The 22,304-nt window shown below is 34.3% G+C and overlaps 3 protein-coding genes and 1 non-coding gene across 4 annotated transcripts; 3 read left to right on the forward strand and 1 right to left on the reverse strand.

Annotated features, from left to right (window-relative positions):
- The first annotated feature begins 4,020 nt into the window (after nt 1-4,020).
- On the forward strand, nt 4,021-4,954 carry LOC106404565 (protein AUXIN-REGULATED GENE INVOLVED IN ORGAN SIZE). The gene is made up of 2 exons (XM_013845278.3): nt 4,021-4,282; nt 4,409-4,954. Exon 2 carries the CDS (start codon nt 4,504-4,506, stop codon nt 4,909-4,911), a length of 408 nt encoding a protein of 135 aa, XP_013700732.2. The 5' UTR covers nt 4,021-4,282; nt 4,409-4,503; the 3' UTR covers nt 4,912-4,954.
- Nucleotides 4,955-5,314: 360 nt separating this feature from the next.
- On the forward strand, nt 5,315-8,952 carry LOC106406232 (guanosine nucleotide diphosphate dissociation inhibitor 2). The gene is made up of 13 exons (XM_013846851.3): nt 5,315-5,586; nt 5,833-5,895; nt 6,437-6,520; nt 6,615-6,722; nt 6,801-6,973; nt 7,074-7,185; nt 7,282-7,362; nt 7,483-7,545; nt 7,644-7,745; nt 7,882-8,006; nt 8,253-8,463; nt 8,564-8,638; nt 8,729-8,952. Exons 1-13 carry the CDS (start codon nt 5,500-5,502, stop codon nt 8,777-8,779), a joined length of 1,335 nt encoding a protein of 444 aa, XP_013702305.2. The 5' UTR covers nt 5,315-5,499; the 3' UTR covers nt 8,780-8,952.
- Nucleotides 8,953-9,328: 376 nt separating this feature from the next.
- TRNAD-GUC lies at nt 9,329-9,400 on the reverse strand. The gene has a single exon. It is a non-coding gene; the product is annotated as a tRNA-Asp (tRNA).
- A 3,727-nt stretch (nt 9,401-13,127) lies between these two features.
- On the forward strand, nt 13,128-16,102 carry LOC106403841 (putative histone-lysine N-methyltransferase ASHH4). Its single transcript, XM_022705243.2, has 10 exons — nt 13,128-13,768; nt 13,853-13,973; nt 14,058-14,172; nt 14,334-14,433; nt 14,510-14,588; nt 14,685-14,856; nt 14,952-15,032; nt 15,102-15,255; nt 15,532-15,689; nt 15,947-16,102. The coding sequence occupies exons 1-9, from the start codon at nt 13,709-13,711 to the stop codon at nt 15,565-15,567; spliced, it is 918 nt and encodes a 305-aa protein (XP_022560964.2). The 5' UTR covers nt 13,128-13,708; the 3' UTR covers nt 15,568-15,689; nt 15,947-16,102.
- Nucleotides 16,103-22,304: the final 6,202 nt, after the last annotated feature.

A 22,304-nucleotide genomic window follows, 5' to 3' on the forward strand; every position in this document is an offset into this window, starting at 1 on the left:
AAATTTGCATACATTCCGTGTCTCATCCGCTCTCCAGTAGATCATGCAGTTGTCAATACATACATCTATCACTTCGTACGGTAGTTGAAGACCGGCAACAAGTTTCTGAACCTCGTAGTATGAACCCGGTGCAAGGTTATCCTCAGGTAGAATACCTTTGACAAAATCAGTAATCGCATCCATACATTCTTCAGCCAAATTATAGTCTGTCTTAATACCCATTAATCTAGTTGCAGATGATAAGACTGAATGACCATCTCTACAATTTTGATATAAAGGTTGTTTTCATGCATCCAACATGTCAAAAAATCTCCTAGATTCGGGATTTGGTTCTTCCCCTCTATAATGATCATGTACCATCTGCTCAGTACCTACACCATAATCTATATCCGTTCTAGATTCTTCTAACCTAATATCAGGCTGAAGTTCACTAACAGGCTGAAGTTCACTAACAGACTGAGGTTCGCTAGTACTACCATATTCATAACCAGTTTCCCCATGAAGGTACCAAACTTTATAATTACGTGAAAACCCTTTCATATACAAATGAGTCCAAACATCAAATTCTTTTATAACCTTATTATTATTGCAAGTAGAGCAGGGACATCTTAACATACCACTTTTTGCATCCGATTGCTGTTGAACAAGCCTCATGAATTCTCCAATCCCTTGAATGTATTCTTCCGTAAGCAAATTGGTGTTCGGATCCAAATGAGGTTTATCCATCCACGAACGATATTAAACTTCTGAAGACATGATTTTCACGGAATTGTTATGACTAAAGAGAATTAAGAGAGAATGAAGTGTGTATGAGTTGAATGAGGAGGGGTTGTATTTATAGGAAATTGCTTACGGCCCTCCGACGACTTTCCGACGAAATTCCGACGGATGTAAAGCAGTCCGTCGGAATTCCGTCGGTATTTTCCAATCTCAAACGGCTATACAACGGTCATATATATTTGTCGGCAACGGTCACATGGTTCGTCGAAAATTCATCGGAAAATTCCGACGGAATACCGACGACTGTACTGTTAATCGGAATGTCGTCGGAAGTTCGTCGGTATATTCCGACGGAATACCGACGACTGTACTGTTAATCGGAATGTCGTCGGAAGTTCGTCGGTATATTCCGACGAATTTCCGACGACGACAACAGTTACATTTTTTATCGGAATGTCGTCGAAAAGTCGTCGGAAAATTCCGACGAGCCATGTTTCGTCGGAATTCCGTCGGAAAAATGTCGTCGAAAAGTCGTCGGAAAATTCCGACGAGCCATGTTTCGTCGGAATTCCGTCGGAAATGGCCGACGGAATTCCGACGACTTCAAATTTTTGGTTTTTGTCGGAAATTGGTCGGTAATCCGTCACAAACGTCCGACGACATTGATGTCTGTCGGAACCTCCGTCGGAATTCGGCGTGTTTTCTTATAGTGTTCAACAAGTTTCTGTTAAATTGTTTCATGATAACATCACTCATGAAAACGACCAATATATATCTCTATTAGGCCAACCATTTATGTTCAGGATCTAAACTACGTATGCCTGTCGTGGAGAGACGTACGATATTTAGTTTACAAATAACTTGGGTTTATTTTGCACCAAATGAAAACACAATTCGTAGTAAATAAAGAAAAATAAACAGAAGAGGGGATTAGAGAGTCGTAGAGGAAAGTGATTAGGCAAGTTGGTTTGGTCGAGAGTGAGGCTCGAGAGATAATGCATTGAATCAAAGAGAATTAGCCACGTGACATCTCACCGTCTTTCTCCTTAAAAACCAACCAAATTATATTGCAATTTTTCTCCATATTACTACTTTTATCTTATTAATGGAAGAGTATTGGTTAGTTCAAAGGATGTGATGAAACTGAGCATATGGACATTGTTATTGATATTATAATATTGCATTGAGTGTGTAAGAATTAGACCAAAACATATGTCTATGCATATGTACTGTCGAAGACTACATGCATATACACTACAAAGACATAAGTAACCATATATAATACCTCTTGTGTTTTAAATTTAACTATTTTTAGAGATATTACGTATGATAATTTGATTATGATTAGCTTATCTTCAGGCAAACCTAAATATTTTACTTGTTGCAACGAAACCAATAAATTGAGAAGTAAGAAATAAAGGGGAATATTAAACCGACTTTTTAAGAAGAACAGAGGGAATATGTGATATACTTTTATTTATTTCACGAACTTTTTGTTGCAGGTCCACTAGACATCGATCTAAAGGTGCGGTGTTCAAGCCAATAATCATGCATGGGTTGCCATATATACACATCTATATCTTCACTTTCCACCATATAATAATCGTTTTGTCTTTCAAAAACGAGTTATATAACTAAAACATATTTGATCAAAAAAATAATAATAATAACTAAAACATACATATATAGAGATGTTTAATCGTCGAATCAATAAATTGATTATTTTTAAGACAACTGAGCAAAAGACAGGGTTGGTGATTTTATTTAATTAATAACCGGGGTTAAAACCGTACCATGGTGATTCATACTAGTGTACTACATAGGTCTTGGTTTTTTGTTTGCGTTTAGTGTACGTTTTTTTTAAAACCCCTAGTTTAAGCATTTTAGAATTTGTTAATTGTAAAGGCAAATGCCAAAACACAAATGATTAAAAAATAACGTGGGTATCGATTAAACACATATTGAAAATAATAGTTCGTCGTTTTGTAATATCGATGAGTATTAGTAGTTTGTTTATGTTGGGGAGAACCGTCTTCTCTCATTTTTTTTGGTCAACGAGGAGATCAATCTTCACATCCCTAAATATACGATTTTCATATCTATTGAATAGGCCTAGAAAGTAGAAACTATGGCAGCTCTTTCGGTATAACTTCGATTTTAGTTAATTTCGGGTATTCGGACATGCACTACTATGTCAGAGTTTTATATCTGAAGTTTAGTATGCATTGTTGATTTGACCTAATTAAAGTAGTGTTGCCTAATTTATTTGAATTAATGTGGATAATTAGTGTTGTTTATTGTAATCTATCAATTCCCCTAACCACTACTCGCTGAGTTATATATATATTCAGTGTCCAGAAACAAAACAAAAAATATTACATGAAGTTGTTTCTGAAAGCTCTCCCATGTTTCCCAATTCATTGAACCATGTATATGTAAACAGTATATACATTAAGAAAATGATTCCGCACTTCTATACTGACTTTCTTAATGAACATGTTAGTCACTATCAAATTCGAGAAAGAAAATTGCATAGAGGAAGAATAATAAGAAGACAAAGGAAAGCTCATAATAAATAACTAAAATTTTACAGACTATTATTTAACCTAAGATTGATTAATCTATAGCTAAACTAAAAAACAATTAATGAAAAAAAATAAACAATTAACGAGACTTGCAAGCCAAATTAACAAGAATTTAATTTAGCCAACCCCAAACCGGTCTTGACTATTGATAGCCTAACTTCATAAAAAATGAGACTTGATTTTTTGGCCCAACATTTCCCACTGGAGCAAATACATTAACCATATGATGTGCCTTGAGAAGAGCAACACTATGGGTCCTGATCGATTCATAAACATAGACAAAATTATTGGTAGGTATGATCATCAAAGTAATCTCCTCAAAACGCATTATTTTATATTATATAAATAAATAAATATATATATACATCGACATTTTTAGTTAAAACTTATAAAAGAACTGTTCCAAAGCAACTAAAAACTGCGTTAAAAACTATTTGAGAGGTAACATGATCACTTTTAAAATTTCACATATGAGTGATCCCAAAGAAAAGTTTCCTAAAGAAAAGTTTCTGATTACACTAGTTTTTATATGCAGAAAATAAAAATAAAACTCAATTTTTCCATATTAATTCCATGTCAGCTTACGAAGAAAGATTCTAGCTTACGTCATGTCTATGCTAAAAAGTAAGTCCAGGGGAGATGAACCATGTGATTGTGGAGGAAGACTAGGCCACACGGTGTCTCTTTTGTTTACTAAAATTCTCAAAACAAAATCAAAATTCAAATCTTCCCAAATCAGCAACTTGCCTCTCTCCTTTGTCAGTTCCTTTATAAAAAAAAGTTTCCTCTTTTATTCTTTTCAACATTTCAGAAAATCCCTAAATTCACTGAACCCCTCCCCATACTTTCTGATCCTGTCCAAGTCCTCTCTTATTAATAACCCCAAAAGATTGTTCCTTTCAAGTCTCATTTTTCATACAGAAGTCATCATCTTCTTCTTCTTCTTGCGTACAGGATCTGGCTTTAAGGGCTCAAAGGTAATTCCCTTTCTCCCAAAAACGAAGAAAGATTGTTTGAGAGGTTACTTAATTTGATTGTGTTGTATCTATGATTCCTCTCCACAACCAGTTTACTAATCAAACATCCACAATTCATTGATGCAGCTTCGATTAGACACCACTGAGTCACTGAGTCAACTCGTTCAGAAACTCGGACTTCTCCGCATTCTCATTGCTTCGATCAAGCTGCATTGGTCAGAATGATTCGCAAAACCCCAAATTTACAGAACGACATCATAAACATCCAAGAGCGTTACTCAAACAACCCTGTCATGGACGCAGGAGGAGGAAGAAACAACCGGAAAAACGTAAACTTTCGCCGTCCACCGGCAATGACGTCAGAGAACAGCAAGCATGAGTTGCGACGGACCTTCTCGTCGCAGAAAAGGTTGATGATCCCGGCGAACTACTTCAGTTTGGAGTCTCTGGTTATACTGGTGGGTCTAACGGCGTCACTGTTGATCCTACCGTTAGTTCTGCCGCCGTTACCTCCGCCTCCGTTTATGCTGCTTTTGATTCCCATTGGGATTATGGTTTTACTCATTGTTCTTGCCTTCATGCCTTCTTCTTCTTCTAAGGCCAAAGATGTAACTCACACTTTTATGTAAATCTCTTATTATTGTATTTATAAAGTCTACGAACGTTATTACACACAATAGTTCATGTTAGAAGAAACCGTTTTAACCGAAAATGGCTGTAAGGAAACATCAAATCCTTGGAGCTCTCTCACAGCTTCCACAAGAACCCCCGCTCCTATTCACATTCTCAAAAGCTGATTCTGACTAATGTTCTGACCTCGCTATACTGTCTGAACCAAAGCCTAGTCGAAGCCCAGATAATTACGAACATACAGTATTATTATTATCACAAATAATCAGGCCGATAAAAGCCCACGAAAGCCCAGTTCAAAAGAACCGTCGAGGTGATCAAATGATTTAGTCAAAGATCGTATCCAAGATAAGTTTCAGTAATTAATTCTGATTTTTATGATTTGAGCTTCTTCGCATTTTCAGTAATTTATGATCCTGTCCAAGTAATTAATCTACTAAGATCGAATCTTATTAACCCAATCAACACACAAGGCATCTTCTATTTTTCTAATAGACCTCCGCGTCACTCATCTCCCTCGACGATCTCCCGACTCCTTTCTCTCTGTTCATCGATCTCTCTCTCTACGAGACTTTCGGAATCAAACCATGGATGAAGAGTACGAGGTCATTGTTCTCGGAACCGGTCTCAAGGAGTGTATCCTCAGCGGCCTCCTCTCCGTCGATGGTGTCAAGGTCTCCATCCTCTTTCCTTCGATTCCCTATTTCCTTTTATCCCTTCACGGGGATTTTGATTGATTCATGGTCGTTTCTTCGATTGTTATCGCATTGATCTGGATTTGAATTTCTACTTTTTGTTTGGATCTGATCTCAGTCAGATTAGATCTCTCCGATTGTATGATTTTGAGCTTGCGGTTTTGAGTTGATTGTATGGTTTGGTAGACTGATCGTGTTGTGTTTATGGATAATTACGGCTCGTAGGTGCTTCACATGGACAGGAATGATTACTATGGTGGAGAATCAACATCTCTTAATCTCAATCAGGTTCTTCTTTCTTAATTTTCTTTAGAGGTTTTGTTAATGAATGTGAGAAGATAATGAGTAAACATATAATAAACACTAAGATTTTTTAGATTATTTTCTTGTTCCACTAAGATTGATTTTCTATACTGTCAAGTTACTTTTTTGTACTTTGAAAAACATTAATTGAGAATATTTAAATTGATTAAATTTCATTGCTGGAAAGTTATTGCAATGTGTATATTAAAGTGAAAAATAAAATAAATTATAAACATTTGTTAAATTTTTAATAAGCCTGAATACTATAAAAAAATCTTCCTTGAGGGAGTATATAAAATAAAAGTTCACCAAATTGGCTACATACATCCACATGTGAAGAAGAAAAGAGATCTTATTAAGGCAATTTACAGATTACATTAGAGTTATAAGAACACAAGATTTATATAAGAGTATACACGGCTAACTAATGCTAGCAGTTATAACATATGCAAGCCATATAAACAGGTTTTTTGCTAGTTTGCCAGCAGTTGCTTAAACCCTTTTTTTTTTCCTTTTTCATTTGCAGCTTTGGAAGAAGTTTAGGGGAGAAGAGAAGGCTCCTGAGCATCTAGGCGCTAGCAGGGATTACAATGTTGACATGATGCCTAAGGTATTGTTCTTGGTGCCTTTCATTTTCTTTCGTGCTGATTAAATTATATTAGTGACTCTCACACTAACGTTTGTCTTTCAATGTGATGGACCAGTTTATGATGGGAAATGGCAAGCTTGTTCGTACCCTTATTCACACTGACGTTACAAAGTATTTGTCTTTCAAAGCTGTTGATGGAAGCTATGTCTTCGTTAAAGGGAAGGTACAAGATTCTCATTGATGCATATTGGTTGCAGATTTTTGCAAAAGTCATTTTGCTGACAACTCTTGTATCGCACAGGTTCAAAAGGTGCCAGTTACTCCTATGGAGGCCCTGAAATCTCCTCTCATGGGTATATTCGAGAAACGTCGAGCTGGCAAGTTTTTCAGTTATGTTCAGGATTACGACGAGAAGGATCCCAAAACACACAATGGGATGGACTTGACCAAAGTTACAACAAAGGAACTGATTGCGTAAGCTTGATGTTTTAATCCCTTCTAGCTACCGTCTTTGCCTTCACTGGCGTTTGATTAAGGTTTATATGTGGCTAACCATTTAGATTACAATTGGCAGGAAGTTTGGTCTTGATGACAACACCATTGACTTTATTGGTCACGCAGTGGCGCTTCACACGAATGACCAACATCTCAATCAACCCGCCTTGGATACTGTAATGAGAATGAAGGTGATCTTTTGTCAGACTTGTCTCCTTTCTTGTAATAATTCTGCGTTTATTTCTCATGCACCTAAGTTGACATCGTTGCTTTAAATGGTTGGCTAGCTCTATGCCGAATCTCTTGCACGTTTCCAAGGAACCTCTCCATATATTTATCCTCTCTATGGCTTGGGAGAACTACCCCAGGTTTTTTTTCTTCTGTCATTCCAATCGATTTTTGCCTTGGTTACTTGAATTCTTCTCAAGTTTTAGATGACTATTTCTTGATTCTTCTGTGACTTCTCTCGATCTCTTACCCTTGTTCAGGCATTTGCACGGCTTAGTGCTGTCTATGGTGGCACGTATATGTTGTGCAAACCTGAATGCAAGGTATTTCCTCTTGCTCTTTGTTTTGTCTTTCTTGTGGTGTGAGATTTTGTTGTAGGATGCTGAATTCATAGATATATATCAATGTTAACTTATCACAGGTAGAGTTTGATGAAGAAGGTAAGGTTATTGGTGTAACATCTGAGGGAGAGACTGCCAAATGCAAAAAGATTGTGTGTGACCCTTCCTACCTTCCTAACAAGGTAATATTACTGTTTTTATCATGTTTAAACCATCGATTATTATTATTTAACAGTATCCTTTCTTTTTCTGGTTATTTATATATATATATATATAGTGGAATGGTTCATGAAATGATGAGTAATCACATTAAAACAGGTTCGGAAGATTGGTACAGTTGCTCGGGCCATCGCAATTATGAGCCACCCTATTCCAAACACCAATGGCTCTCACTCAGTGCAGGTCATCATACCTCAGAAGCAGCTGGGCCGCAAATCAGACATGTGAGTTCCATTATATTTTTTTTTATATGTTTTTGTGGTAAGCTCCATATCAATATCATATTGACATACGTTTCTTATTCTGGACCTGGAAACCTCTTTAGACCTCAACTTGATTGCACACACCCACACTGACAATTATTGCGCCACGTTTAGAAATTACAGTGATGTTTGTTTTGCCATTTGTTACCATTCTCTTTGTTTTCTTATGTTGGTCTGATGTTGTGAGACCTCTCTACACACTGACAGGTATGTCTTCTGCTGTTCCTACTCCCACAACGTTGCTCCCAAGGGAAAATTCATCGCATTTGTATCTACAGACGCAGAGACTGATAACCCTCAAACCGAACTAAAGGCTGGAATTGATCTCTTGGGTCCTGTTGATGAGATATTCTTCGACATGTATGATAGATATGAGCCTGTCAACGAGCCCGCTCTGGACAACTGCTTTATATCAACGGTGAGGGGAGCCAGACCCATCTTTAGTTTCTAATAGAAGCCTACTTTTAAGTTGGATGATGGTTCTACATATCTAACCCTTTCCTTGTTGGTCATTACAGAGCTATGATGCTACAACACACTTCGAGACGACTGTTGCTGATGTGTTGAACATGTATACCCTGATCACCGGAAAGGTAAATGTTCTGATGTTTGATTAGATGGAGAGAGAAACGTCGGGACATCGTTCACATCAATTTTGTGTTTTTTTTCCTCTTATGTTGCAGCAACTGGACCTAAGTGTTGATCTGAGTGCAGCAAGTGCTGCAGAGGAATGAGGAACTTGTGGATCGCTTTCTTTAGTTGTTTTTTCCCTTCATTGCTTCTTTTCTTTTGTTTGGGTTTAAAGACAAAATCAGACCGATGTTCATGTTTAGCAAACTAACGACCAGTCTTGTTCCCTTAATGTTGAATTCTTGGTTTAAGGCTTATTAAAACTCTTTGAACGTAACTTTTTCGGCTGCTTACAGTTATCGTTTATGTCTGGAGACCATAGAATGTCGTTAAATAATTTTCTGCGATTGTGTATTAAACAGAACTAAATCGATTTGATTTACTTAAAAAACTATTGAGCAACAGCAAGAGGCCGGGATGGACGTGATAACTGATAAGTTAAAAAACAAAGGTTGATATATGAATGAAAATAGTAGAATAAAACTAGATTGAAAGTATTTGTTGTCAAAATTTCGTGGTTTCGGTGGTTATCACGTCAGTCTAACACACTGAAGGTCTCCGGTTCGAACTCGGGCGAAGCCATCTTATATTATATTTTTATTTGTACAATTTTTATTTGTACAATTTAAAACTGCTAAAATTTAAAAAAATAACGCCGTTGCCGGGGATCGAACCCGGGTCACCCGCGTGACAGGCGGGAATACTCACCACTATACTACAACGACTCAGTTGACCTTTCTAAACATACAATATACTTAGTCGTTTATGATTTTCCCTTTTTCAAATCAGCTTCCGAATATTTTGAACCCTAGATGGCTTATCTGATGAGATTAACATATTGATTTTCGTTATAGCGTGGATAATTCAACGGTTTTCGAAGTTCCACACATTAACAAAGGTTGTTTGATTTTGGTTGGTGTGAGGTAATTTGCTTTTTACTTAGAGGTATGATCGAATCTTCAACCTTTTTGTGCTTCTTCCATGGCGTTTTCCTGTCTTTTGTTCGACCAGGCCAAATATGGTTAATGTTCATGTAACTATCTGTTCTATTTCTTCGAGATTTGAAGCTTGGTTCTAATCGGCATGCGCTATTCACTATGGGGGTATCTTATTCGATTTCACATTATCAAAGAGCCGCTTGTCTCTAATCTCGTCTTGGCCTTTTAGCTAGCTCTTATTTTTTTGGTTTTAAGTTTCAAAATTATCATGTATTTCGTTTTCAGGGATTGATTTTTATTCGTTGGCTTTGGACTCCGTGTTAGTTTAACTCGTCGGCTTTGGGTATGTTCATGTGTAAGATCTCAATGTAAAAAAAAAGAATAATACTAACCATTCTTATTCTCTGTTTTATTCATATTTGTTATCTCTTATGTTCATTTCTAATGTCATGGTTACCATTAAATCCTGATAAAATATTGTGGAAATGGAATCAGTGTTTTAATGCTACGATCTTGTTATTATTGTCGTTACTGTTTTTTTTTGTAGATTTGTGTAGATGCATTGAATATTATCATTCTTTTTCAATAAACAAGTTGTTTCTTTTGCCAACCTTTTTATTAGGTATGGGCATTTAGTAGACATGTCAATTAGGGCCGAAGTCCGTAGCCCGAGCCCGCCCAGCCCTAAAAATTACCGGGTTTGGGCTTAGCTTTATAAGCCCAAAAAAAATTGGGCCTTTCGGGCTAAGCCCATTTGGACTTTGGGTATTTTGGGCTTAAGTCCGTTTGGGTTAGGGCCGGCCCGAAAACCCGAAATTTATATTTTAGCGTAAATATTATCCTTCTTTCTTGTAATCGAAACTATTATTAGTATTGATATATTATTTTAATATTTTTATCTAAACTCTAATAAAGCAAATATAAAAGTTTTTAATGCACTTTATTGTTTCATCATTACAAGTGTTACATTTTAAATTTTACAAAAGTACATTCTTCTTTCATGTACAACATGTTTTTATTTTCAAAATATAAAGTATAAAACGTTTGACCATGTTTATCATAAATTTTGTTCTCTTATATTTTTTGTTTTAATTGATATTTGATTATTTAAATCTTATTAAATTTGGTTCGTGTATAAAATGTTTTTAAAACATACGAAAAAATAAAAAATTTGTGATAGACAAGAAAATTTTAAACTCACTTTATGTTTTTTTTTATTTTTTAAAAATGAAACTCTTTTTTTAATGAAAATTCACATGTATTAAAACGATGGAAGTGACAATGACAAATTATTTTTCGAAAAGGCCACAAAAGCCCGAAAAGCCCTGTAGCCCTATAAGAGCCGGGCCGGGCTTTGAATTCTATGCCCAAATTATTTTCGGGCCGGACCGGGCCGGGCCGGGCCGGGCTCAAATATTTACGGGCTTATCGGGTTTGGGCCGGACCGGGCCGGGCCAGCCCGAATTGACACCCCTAGCATTTAGGCAGCGGATCAATTTTGGATAGACTATTTCAGATTTCAAGTATTTTATAACTAAGAAAACTGGTACTGTTTGGATATTTTAAAATTTCGGATCGGGTACGGTTCGGTACTTCTTGAATCCGGTTTGGAGCGGTTATATCCAAAGTATCTAAAATTTTATCGAATTCAGTTCGGTTATGTGTATCAATCAACAAAACTTAATCCAAGAAAATCGAATTTATCCGAAATATCCGAACATAGTTACTGAAATCAAAATGGACAATTCTTAATAATCTCAAAGAAATACCAAGTCAAACGAAACCAAATCATCTTAACCCAACAAAAGCAAAAGTTGGTAACAATAATCAAGAGAATTGAAATGGGAATATCAGTTAGGGTTAGAAAGTTACTTTACTAATCTATATGTGTCAGACTCAGATCTATTCGGATACTTGTTTTGGGTTTGCATATAATCCAAACCGATCCAGTATCCGATATTTTATATCCAATCGGGTATTTGTGTATATCTGAATTCAACCCAATACCCAATATTTCAGATCAGTGCCGGTTTGATTTTCGGATCGGTACTGCTTCGGATCCTCGAAACGTTTTGTTTCATTTTTTTCTCATATCCATTTAATATTTTGTCTTTTATTTTTGTTATTTTTTGTTTCTTCTGGTTAGAGAAAGAAGCTCTTTTAAAATTGTCCACATGTATTGATCATCTACCTAATTAATGGGTTTATGGTTATTGCCCTTTTCATAACTTTATAAATATATGGGTTATATTGGGAAACCCTATAAGGGACATTAAAATGACAGCAAATAGCATGATTAGTTATGGTGCTTCGTTGTTAGCAAGCAACAGTGTCATCCTCGTTGGGAAACCGAGGACGAATGTATGAATTGGAAGCTGATAATGGAGACGGCTCGACTTCCTGTGACGACTATGAGTTCTGTCCTCGTGGGAAGCTTGAGTGGCCAAGCAGTGGTGATGATTGACGGCGGCAGGGAAGATAGTGGGAGGATGATGATGATGATGAAAAGGGAGAAAAGTGGCGGGAAGTGGATTAATGTTAACAATCCCTCTGGTTTTTCGAGTCTTCCTCTCTCATATATATTCTTCAATCTACGTTTGATAAGTCAACGTTTGTACGTGTGTGGAAGTCAACGTTAGTATTTCTAAACTCCAAACCAAATTAGGCGAGGGTGGAAAACGGATTAGACGTAAATTTTCATAACACGATTCAGGGTGTAGGTGATGTAGTCAGATATCAAATCTCATAAAGTAGATATAATTGTCGGTTACAAAATTGCCAGTTTATTTTAATAATTATAAATATAAATAAATCAACGTTAAAAATTCCTAGTGTACCGAAAGGAATTAACATTGCATTAGTAACTGGTTCCACTAGAAACCAGTTCCAGTACCTTTGTCCCGGCAAAAGAATCCAAGAGCCAGCGTCGAGAGACTCCAATGGTACATATAACGTGTACAACAGCTGATTAGTAGAAGTAATAACATGTGAGAACCATGTATTGTTAAAGAACTAAACGAGGAAACTAAGCACAATAGTCACAAGAGTAGAAGCGCGTCGGACAAGTTTTGAATTCCTAGCCGGATATAAAGAAGGATCACCTGATAAGCCATCTAAATCATTCAGACTAACTACGTACATATGACTAAGGGTGTTAAATAAGAATTTCCACATCCAAATGAGCTTGTTCAAATAGACTTTTTTCAATATTGATAGTCCACCCAAATAGAACTATGATTAATTATATTGTTTGTTGAATTTCAAATAATACATTAAAAATATTAAATAGTTTGTCCATTCTAAATGTATTATTTATTTTAGTGGGCAATGTCTAAATGTACATTTCTCTATGTTTGAATATTAATAATTTTCTCACAATATAAGACTACAAGATTAGCCGTTGCATCATTATCCTAACGTAATCATCGTATATTCCCATAGTTATGACTACATATTTGTTCCTCTCTATATCATCTCCTCCTTTGTATAAATCTAGAGCTCTCCTATCATGAATATGATCAGTGAATTATATACCTACCTCAATATGTTACCAGAGCCATAATAATCAAATATTCTTCTTCTTCACCCTTCATCATCATCAGCTTTAGTCTTCTTCTTCGTGAGCCTTTTTTCCTCCGGTGACAAGGTGAGAACGGGAGTGCGAATTAACGGAGACCGAGTAATATAACCATCGACGTAATTGTTTTGTTAATACGCGGAATGCATTTTTCCGTTGGATTCACTTTGGGCTAAGTCTACTAAAGCCCATTTACATCTTATTAGGAGAAACCCAAAATTAGTGGACCTGAATCATTCATATATAATTTACTAATTTACCATTTTACCAGATCTGTGTGGACAGTAAGTATTTCAAGACCAAGGTAATATAAAACTGCCGCTCATTTCTTCTTCACGTCTTTTCGCTCTTTCATGATCGCATCCACCACTGTTTCACCATCTTCTTTTTTTCATAAGTTTCAGAGTTCCATCTCCATTGAAGATCATTAACTGTTTTGTTGATTGGTTCTTCTCTCTCTCTTTTGCGTAATATCTTTTTCTTTTGCGTCATATAAATAATATTTTTTTTTCTTTTACATGCATCAAGTTGGGGACTATTCGAAACGGTATCTTGCCATGGTTACAGCCAAGAATAAGGTACGTTCGACCATAGTCTTCAGTTGTTTTTTACTTATGTCTCTGTTTCGTAGTGCCTTAAAAGTTTTATCTGTTTTTTCTTAGGGTTCTGGTCGGAATCAAATCAAGAAAGGGTTTAGAAAGTTTTCGAAGCAGATGGAGGGATCGGAGAAATTAAAATCTCCGGATAGATTGAATAAGAGGAAGCCTGCCTTCATAAAGCGCAGTATGTTACAGATTCATGTTTTTTTTTAAAGTTTTATACACTTTTTTGGATTTTTATTTGTTTTCACATGATCTTGGTCTTAAGATATCTACCTGAAGGAGAAGTTTAAAAAGACGATTAATAAAGATCATGGCATATTCTGTTCTTGCTCTTCATCTTCTGGCTCGTCAACTCTTTGTGGAAAAAATTGCAATTGCGAGTATGTTCCATATCTGACTCTATCTTTCACTTTCTTGGGTTGTCTATGTTCTGGTTTAGAATTTTAGTTGAAAACTACATTCAATTCAATAATCAGTGTTTCATGTTTGTTGTCGCTGGTATGTTCCTTGATGTTAACCATCATCCCATTTCGTTTTATAGGTTGCTACTTTCAAGTTGTTCACCTAGTTGCCCGTGCAGATGTGAGTGCACCAACAAACCGTTCCAACAAAGACATATCAAGAAAATGAAAATAGTCCAGGTTGGTGTGTCACAAGTTGGCTTACAAAGAAGGTATTTTTGGTTGGCTACTTAAATATATAAGTTGTTTCTTGTAGACAGAGAAATGTGGATATGGGATTGTAGCAGATGAAGATATCATTTCAGGAGAGTTTATCATCGAGTATGTTGGGGAAGGTGATGTGATTATTTAGTTGCATATATATATATATATACTTGACTATTTCTTACTGTCAAATTCATGTGTCTTCTTAAATCCATTACTCACTGTAGTTATCGACAATGAGATTTGTGAACAAAGACTTTGGAAGCTGAAGCATAAGGTGGAGACAAATTTCTACTTGTGTCAGATAAACAACAATTTGTTGGTTGATGCTACTTACAAGGGGAATAAATCGAGATATTTCAATCACAGCTGCGACCCTAATACAGTGATGCAGAAATGGTTTGTCAACTTATTATTATCAATAATTCAATATCCATCTTCTCAGTTTTTCTTCTTATTAAAGTAACTTGTTATGACATTTTTGTTTCCATTAGGATGATTGATGGAGAGACAAGACTCGGCATATTTGCTACCCGTGATATAAACAAAGGAGAGCACCTGACTTATGATTACCAGTAAGAACATTTCCTTGGATCATTTTTAATATCAATGTGTGTAGATGTGATACTAAGAAAATATAGCAGGCTTGTTCAGTTTGGCGAAGATCAAGATTGCCATTGTGGTGCCGTATGTTGCAAGAAAAAGCTTGGTGCAAAAACTAGCAAAACTAAGAACATACTCTCGGATGAAAATGTGAACCTAACGGCGTGTAAAGCAGTGACCCGTAAACGGCCCAAGGTAAAATAAATATAGAAATATATCTGAATGAAAAGCTTAGATATAGATGGTACTGTTGAATAGCTTTGAGTTCTTGTCTCATGATTATTTTTTTTGTAACAATGTTAAACTTGCTCCACCAGTCACTACCAATCATATATTAATGAGAGTATACAACTTATGCAGTATATTGTTTCTATAGCATTTTGCTAATGATCTATCAATCAAGGTCTTAGTCATCTTGTGATTTGTTATGCTAAACGGTCCAACTTCTTATCATTTCAAACATTCCGTTAGGTTAAAAGAACTCGAGGCAAAGACCCCCCGGGTTAGTATTAGTTCTCCAGTCTCGGTTTTCGACAAGTTTCTCAATTCAGAGGTAAGGAAAAACAATTTGGATGCGTTAGGATAATCTCGGAACAAACCTGATGTGGCTGCCTTGGCACGTACCAGAGGTAAATTTAATATTTTCACTTGTCAAAATGCTCAGTTAGATACATTTGTTCTGCTCATTCAGCACCTCTTTAGTCACTTCCTGCATATTGATTCTTGTACTCATGATATGACGTCGTTTGACTTTAAATTTTTGATATTTTGAGGTGTTTTGGCATCATTAGACAATTTGCCTGGCGTTCAAGAAAGCATTTGTATTTACATGACTTAAGCTCAGCGTCTCATTTTAATGAACTCTATAAACAATGTCTTTGCGCAGGTCACGTACGAGGATGGTGTTACCGAGACCATTGACATGTCCAGAGAAGTTTGGAAGCTTATAACTGTTTGATATTTGCTTCAAGCAACTTTGTAATTCCATTTTTGACCTTTTTAATTTCTCTTGAATTGTTGAAATTTGCTGTTAACCGGGCTGTATTTGCTATAATTACCAACCAAACATGGGTTGGTAGAAGACTTGTAGACTTTGTTGTTTTATAATGTACTCAGTGTGTGATCTTTTGGACCAAACAAAATGTTATTGGTATTAAAACTTGGGTGTGTTTGGTTTATTTGGGGACGATAACCAATTACCGGTTTGTTCTGTCTGTATATAAATAAGCACGTGATTCTTCTGGGCTGCATCGTTAGTGTTCGTTGAAGAGGCTGATACTCACGCGCTGGTAGCCGACATTGGGATGGCATTCCCGGTGGTAGGTGGTGTGGGGCCGTAGCTCACCTACCTAACTAAATAAATACTACTAGTTGATAGTAAAATTTTAATGTTGATTTTTTTTTCTTTTTTTTTTTTTGACATAAAACATGTGTTTAAATAGTAAAGTATTATTATATATATATCAAATTCAGCACTAGTTAAAGTAGATAACATTTTTACAAACCATGTGATTAGATAGAAATTATTATTGTTACATATCAAAATCGACTAAGCACGAATACATTTTTTATTTATATTTAGTTGTAAAAATATTATTAACAGTTCTAAAATTTTAAATTGTGAATTATTAAATAAAGTAGTCATTTGATCCAAAAATCTAATTTTGAAAAATTTAAAAACTAACCTCATATACAATACTAAAAGGCAAATATAGTAAAATCAACCAATCAGAGAGCCCGAAGTTGCCACGTCATCTCATTTATTTTTTCGTAAAAAATGAAAAAACAATGCAAAGGAAATGATCGAAAACCCGAGTTAGTATGACATAAATATATGGCAGTTACCACTAAGCCTTTGAAATTTTCTTGGACACATATACAAGAATCACTAAGTATGTAATCACAAACTCTTATGTACAGTTACAATAAAAAGGCAAATATAAGTCATGGAGAGGGTGTCCACGTAGGATAGTAAAATCAACCAATCAGAGAGCCCGAAGTTGCCACGTCATCTCATTTATTTTTTCGTAAAAAATGAAAAAACAATGCAAAGGAAAGGATCGAGAACTCGGGTTAGTATGACATAAATATATGGCAGTTACCACTAAGCCATTGAAACTTTCTTGGACACATATACAAGAATCACTAAGTATGTAATCACAAACTCTTATGTACAGTTACAATAATATGAATTCAACTTTCAAGACTTCGATACTTTGTTTTGTAAAAAAAAAAAGTAAGTGACTAAACTAATATATTCGTTGAAAGTGTGAGAACATTGACCAATATGAAAAAACATAGATTTTTGTTTTCGTGATAAAGTTAAGAATTTTGTAAAAATAAGTTTAACATATAAATTTTCGTGACAAATATGAAAAAGCATAGATTTTTGTACAATTTTGACAAAACAACTCAAAACATAGTTCTCTAATGTCTTAATAAAATATTATTTAAGGGTGCAATAATTAAATATATCAATTCAATAAATTTTTTAATTTATAGACAAAACAATAACACAACAAATTTTGAAACATTTGTTTAAGCTATCGATTTATTTTCATGAGAATCCAACTAAACATGATAAAAAAAATAATTAGATTTACAAATATTTAATTATCATTTTATTCAATTTTGATTAATTTCAAATATACAATACTAAAATGTAAATATAAGCCATGGAGAGGGTGTCCACGTAGGATAGTAAAATCAACCAATCAGAGAGTCTGAAGTTGCCACGTCATCTCATTTATTTTTTCGTAAAAAATGAAAAAACAATGCAAAGGAAATGATCAAACCCGGGTTAGTATGACATAAATATAGGGCAGTTACCACTAAGCCATTGAAACTTTCCTGGACACATATACAAGAATCAATAAGTATGTAATCACAAACTCTTATGTGCAGTTACAATAATATGAATTCAACTTTCAAGACTCCGATACTTTGTTTTGTAAAAAATAAAAAGTAAGTGACTAAGCTAATATATTCGTTGAAAGTGTGAGAACATTGACAAATATGAAAAAACATAGATTTTTGTTTTCGTAACAAAGTTAAGAATTTTGTAAAAGTAAGTTTAACATATAAATTTTCGTGACAAATATGAAAAAGCATAGATTTTTGTACAAGTTTGACAAAACAACTCAAAACATAGCTCTCTAATGTCTTAATAAAATATTATTTAAGGGTGCAATAATTAAATATATCAATTCAATAAATTTTGTAAAAGGCAAATATGAGCCATGGAGAGGGTGTCCACGTAGGATAGTAAAATCAACCAACCAGAGAGCCTGAAGTTGCCACGTCATCTCATTTATTTTTTCGTAAAAATGAAAAAACAATGCAAAGGAAAGGATCGAACCCGGGTTAGTATGACATAAATATAGGGCAGTTACCACTAAGCCTTTGAAACTTTCTTGGACACATATACAAGAATCATTAAGTATGTAATCACAAACTCTTATGTACAGTTACAATAATATGAATTCAACTTTCAAGATTCCGATACTTTGTTTTGTAAAAGAAAAAAAATAAGTGACTAAGCTAATATATTCGTTGAAAGTGTGAGAACATTGACAAATATGAAAAATCATAGATTTTTGTTTTCGTGACAAAGTTAAGAATTTTGTAAAAGTAAGTTTAACATATAAATTTTCGTGACAAATATGAAAAAGCATAGATTTTTGTACAATTTTGACAAAACAACTCAAAACATAGTTCTCTAATGTCTTAATAAAATATTATTTAAGGGTGCAATAATTAAATATATCAATTCAATAAATTTTGTAATTTATAGACAAAACAATAACACAACAAATTTTGAAACATTTGTTTAAGCTATCGATTTCTTTTCAAGAGAATCTAACTAAACATGATAAAAAAAAATAATTAGATTTACAAATATTTAATTATCATTTTATTCAATTTTGATTAATTTCAAATTGTAATAATGTATTTTTTTGAAGTTACAAAAAAATATTGTTATTTCTTTATTACACTAGCATTATATATAGATTCCATATACACAAATAAATATAATATAACAACATAAGCTTGCTTTCCCTGATTCATATGAAAACTTTTTAAGTTATCCACCAAAGCAAATTAATTAAATCAATCAAATTGTTAGAATACAGTTAATTAATATATAATTTTATTTTAAATTAAATTATTTAAAAAGTATATTTTCGTTAAAAACAAAATAATAAATAAGTAAAACTGATTTGATGGTAATTTTTATGACATATATATATCAATTCTGTGAAAGAAATTGAAGCTTAATATGGAAAAAAAATCTTACATACAAAAAACTCTAACAAAAAAAAACTAATAAAAATTAAACTATGATATTACTTGAAAGCTTCTTAGACAATATTAATAAAATATTTAAGCGATAATTAGACAAATTTGATTTTTTTGCCAGCCAAAAGTTTATTATTAATTAGCATCAGTTATTTCAAAATGTTTAAGAAAGGATGGACAAAAAAATAGGATGGACATAAATGATATATGAATTATGAATAGTACTTTGTAAAGATAACTTAGATAACATATCTACACATCCATTTCCAGTCTTTTTTTATGCCTAAATTCAATTTCTTCAGAGCAGTTATTCCACAAAGAGATCGTATGAGATATTATTTTGATATTCAGATTTGTTTCTTGACTGTTAAGAAGATTGATAACTGTAAAAATGTCTTCTTCGAATATGATATGTCTATAACCGAGTCCCCAACATGAGACAAGTTTGTTTAAAAAGTAAATAATTTCATTTTTCTTATATTATATAATAAATATATATTATTTACTGATAATAAAAATATAGTTATTCATCTATCACAAATACCTATGCAAATATGTGAATCAAGTACAACAATCAAACAACATAATGATTTCCACAAAGAAAATTTTAAAAATATATTTATGTTATGTAGTCTTATTTTATATTCTTTAAATAATGTAATACAATATTATACATTTTTTTAGAATTGAGAAATACATATATCAATTAGACAAATTAAGCGATAATTAGACAAATCTGATTTTTTTTTGCGAGGCAAAAGTTTATTATTAATTAGCATTAGTGTTTTCAAGATGTTTAAGAAATGATGGACATAAAAATAGGATTAACATAAATGATATATGAACTATGAATAGTACTTTGTAAAGCTGACTTAGATAATACATCTGCACATCCATTTCCATTCCTTTTTTATGCCTAAATTCAATTTCTTCAGAGCAGTTATTCCATAAAGAGATCGTATGAGATATTGTTTTGATATTCAGATTTGTTTCTTGACTGTTAAGAAGATTGATAACTGTAAAAATGTCTCCTTCGAATATGATATGTCTATAACCGAATCCCCAACATGAGACAAGTTTGTTTAAAAAGTAAATAATTTTATTTTTCTTATATTTTATAATAAATATATATTATTTAGTGATAATAAAAATATAGTTATTCATCTATCACAAATATCTATACAAATATGTGAATCAAGTACAACAATCAAACAACATAATGATTTCCACAAAGAAAAGTTTAAAAATATATTTATGTTATGTAGTCTTATTTTATATTTTTTAAAGAATATAATATAATACAATATTATACATTATTTTTTTTAGAATTGAGAAATACATATAATATCTTATCCGCGCGGTTAAAAAATCTAGTAAATAGTAAAACTTGAATGGATCATTTGAATTTGGTACCAAAAAATTGAACATCCAAAAACTGAATAAGGAACATGAACGTCAAAATCAGACTCAGAAAGATACAATCTTGTTAGAAAAAAGAAGAAGAAAAAAGCTCTCGTCTTCCTCGTTGGCGTTACGGTGGCCGGTGGTTCTACCACCAGCCGGTCACCTTTCAGTTTGCTCTTTGTAGTTCTAGTCTCTGCTTTTCCTCTCTGTCTTCTATGTCTTTGGTTTGGTCTCTTTGTTGGTGTCTCTGGAGCTATCTTTTATTGGAAATAGATCTGCGTTTTAGTTGTTCTTTTGCGCAGCTGGAGCACCGGCGAGACTATTACCCATGATGTGAAGCCAGGGAACTCGGGATTGGAAGTGTTTTGTGTGGTTTTAACCGGATCTGAGTCAGATCTGGCGGACCTGTGATAAGGTTGGAGTTGAGGCTTCGCCGGTGGTGAAGGGGTTCTCCTCCCTTGTCAGATTTGATTCCGTTTGCCCACGAGCTCTCCACTTTTCGACCTGCGGAGACATCCGTTTTAAGTGGTCTAGAATATCTGTTTTCCATTGTTGTGTGGAAGTTTGTCTACGGTTTGTTCTGCTCTCAAAGAGAATCGCTGGCCCTCTTTTGGTTGTTTGGTCTCTATACCTGCAATTTTTCGAGTTCTTGATGTGGTAGTGAATGCTTCCTGTCTCCTGCTGCCGGTTTCTATATGTTTTCGGTGAGTTCGGGTGGGATTGACTTCGTTTTATCTCTAGATCTGTTGAGATTAGAGTGTTGGTTGTATGGCTTTTATTGAGGCGTTGCTTGGACGCATGAAGTGTGTCGCAGCCGTATCCGAAAGAGGAGAACTTTGAGTGGTTCTCTCTTGTTGGGTTATAAAGTCTGGTTCTTTAGGTGGAAGAGATGTGTTCTCTGTGTTCGTAGAATTTGATGTTATCGTTCGGTGGGCAGTGGGCGCCAACGACAAATCTCGTTCAGAAACGCCAAGTGGTGTCGGAAGGTTGCAAGTTCAGTGTGCTAACGTCATGGTGGGTTTTTGATTTATCCTTGTTGTAGCTATAGTTAATTATGTACTTGGTATTCTCCTACGTTGCTCCGGAGTGGGTTCTAGTTGCCTTTCTTGTGGGCTTGTGTTCCTGGGGATTTCTAGTTCTTCCGCCGGCTTTTGTATTCTTCCTTTGAATGAAATTTAACAACTTGACGGAAAAAAAAAAAACATGAACGTCAAAATTCAATATAGAAACTAACTACATATTTTGTGTTCAAAAAAAAAAAAAAAAAACTAACTACATATTCAAATATATATTTTAATTAAGATAGATGTGTAAAGTAAATTTAACAATTTCGATAAATTAGTTTAATCTAAGCTTTACCGTTTACCGCTAGGCCTGGGACTTATTATCCGAAATCCGGATTCGATCCGAGATCCGGATTCGATCCGAAATCTGCTCTAGATCCGCTCCGAAAATAGGATATCTGTGGTGTCCGGATCCGAATCCGGATAGTAAAATCTTGGATCCGTCCAAACCGAATCCGGATCCGAATATTTTAATTT

The sequence above is a fragment of the Brassica napus genome, chromosome C6 (assembly GCF_020379485.1).
Source record: "Brassica napus cultivar Da-Ae chromosome C6, Da-Ae, whole genome shotgun sequence".
Lineage (NCBI taxonomy): Eukaryota > Viridiplantae > Streptophyta > Magnoliopsida > Brassicales > Brassicaceae > Brassica > Brassica napus.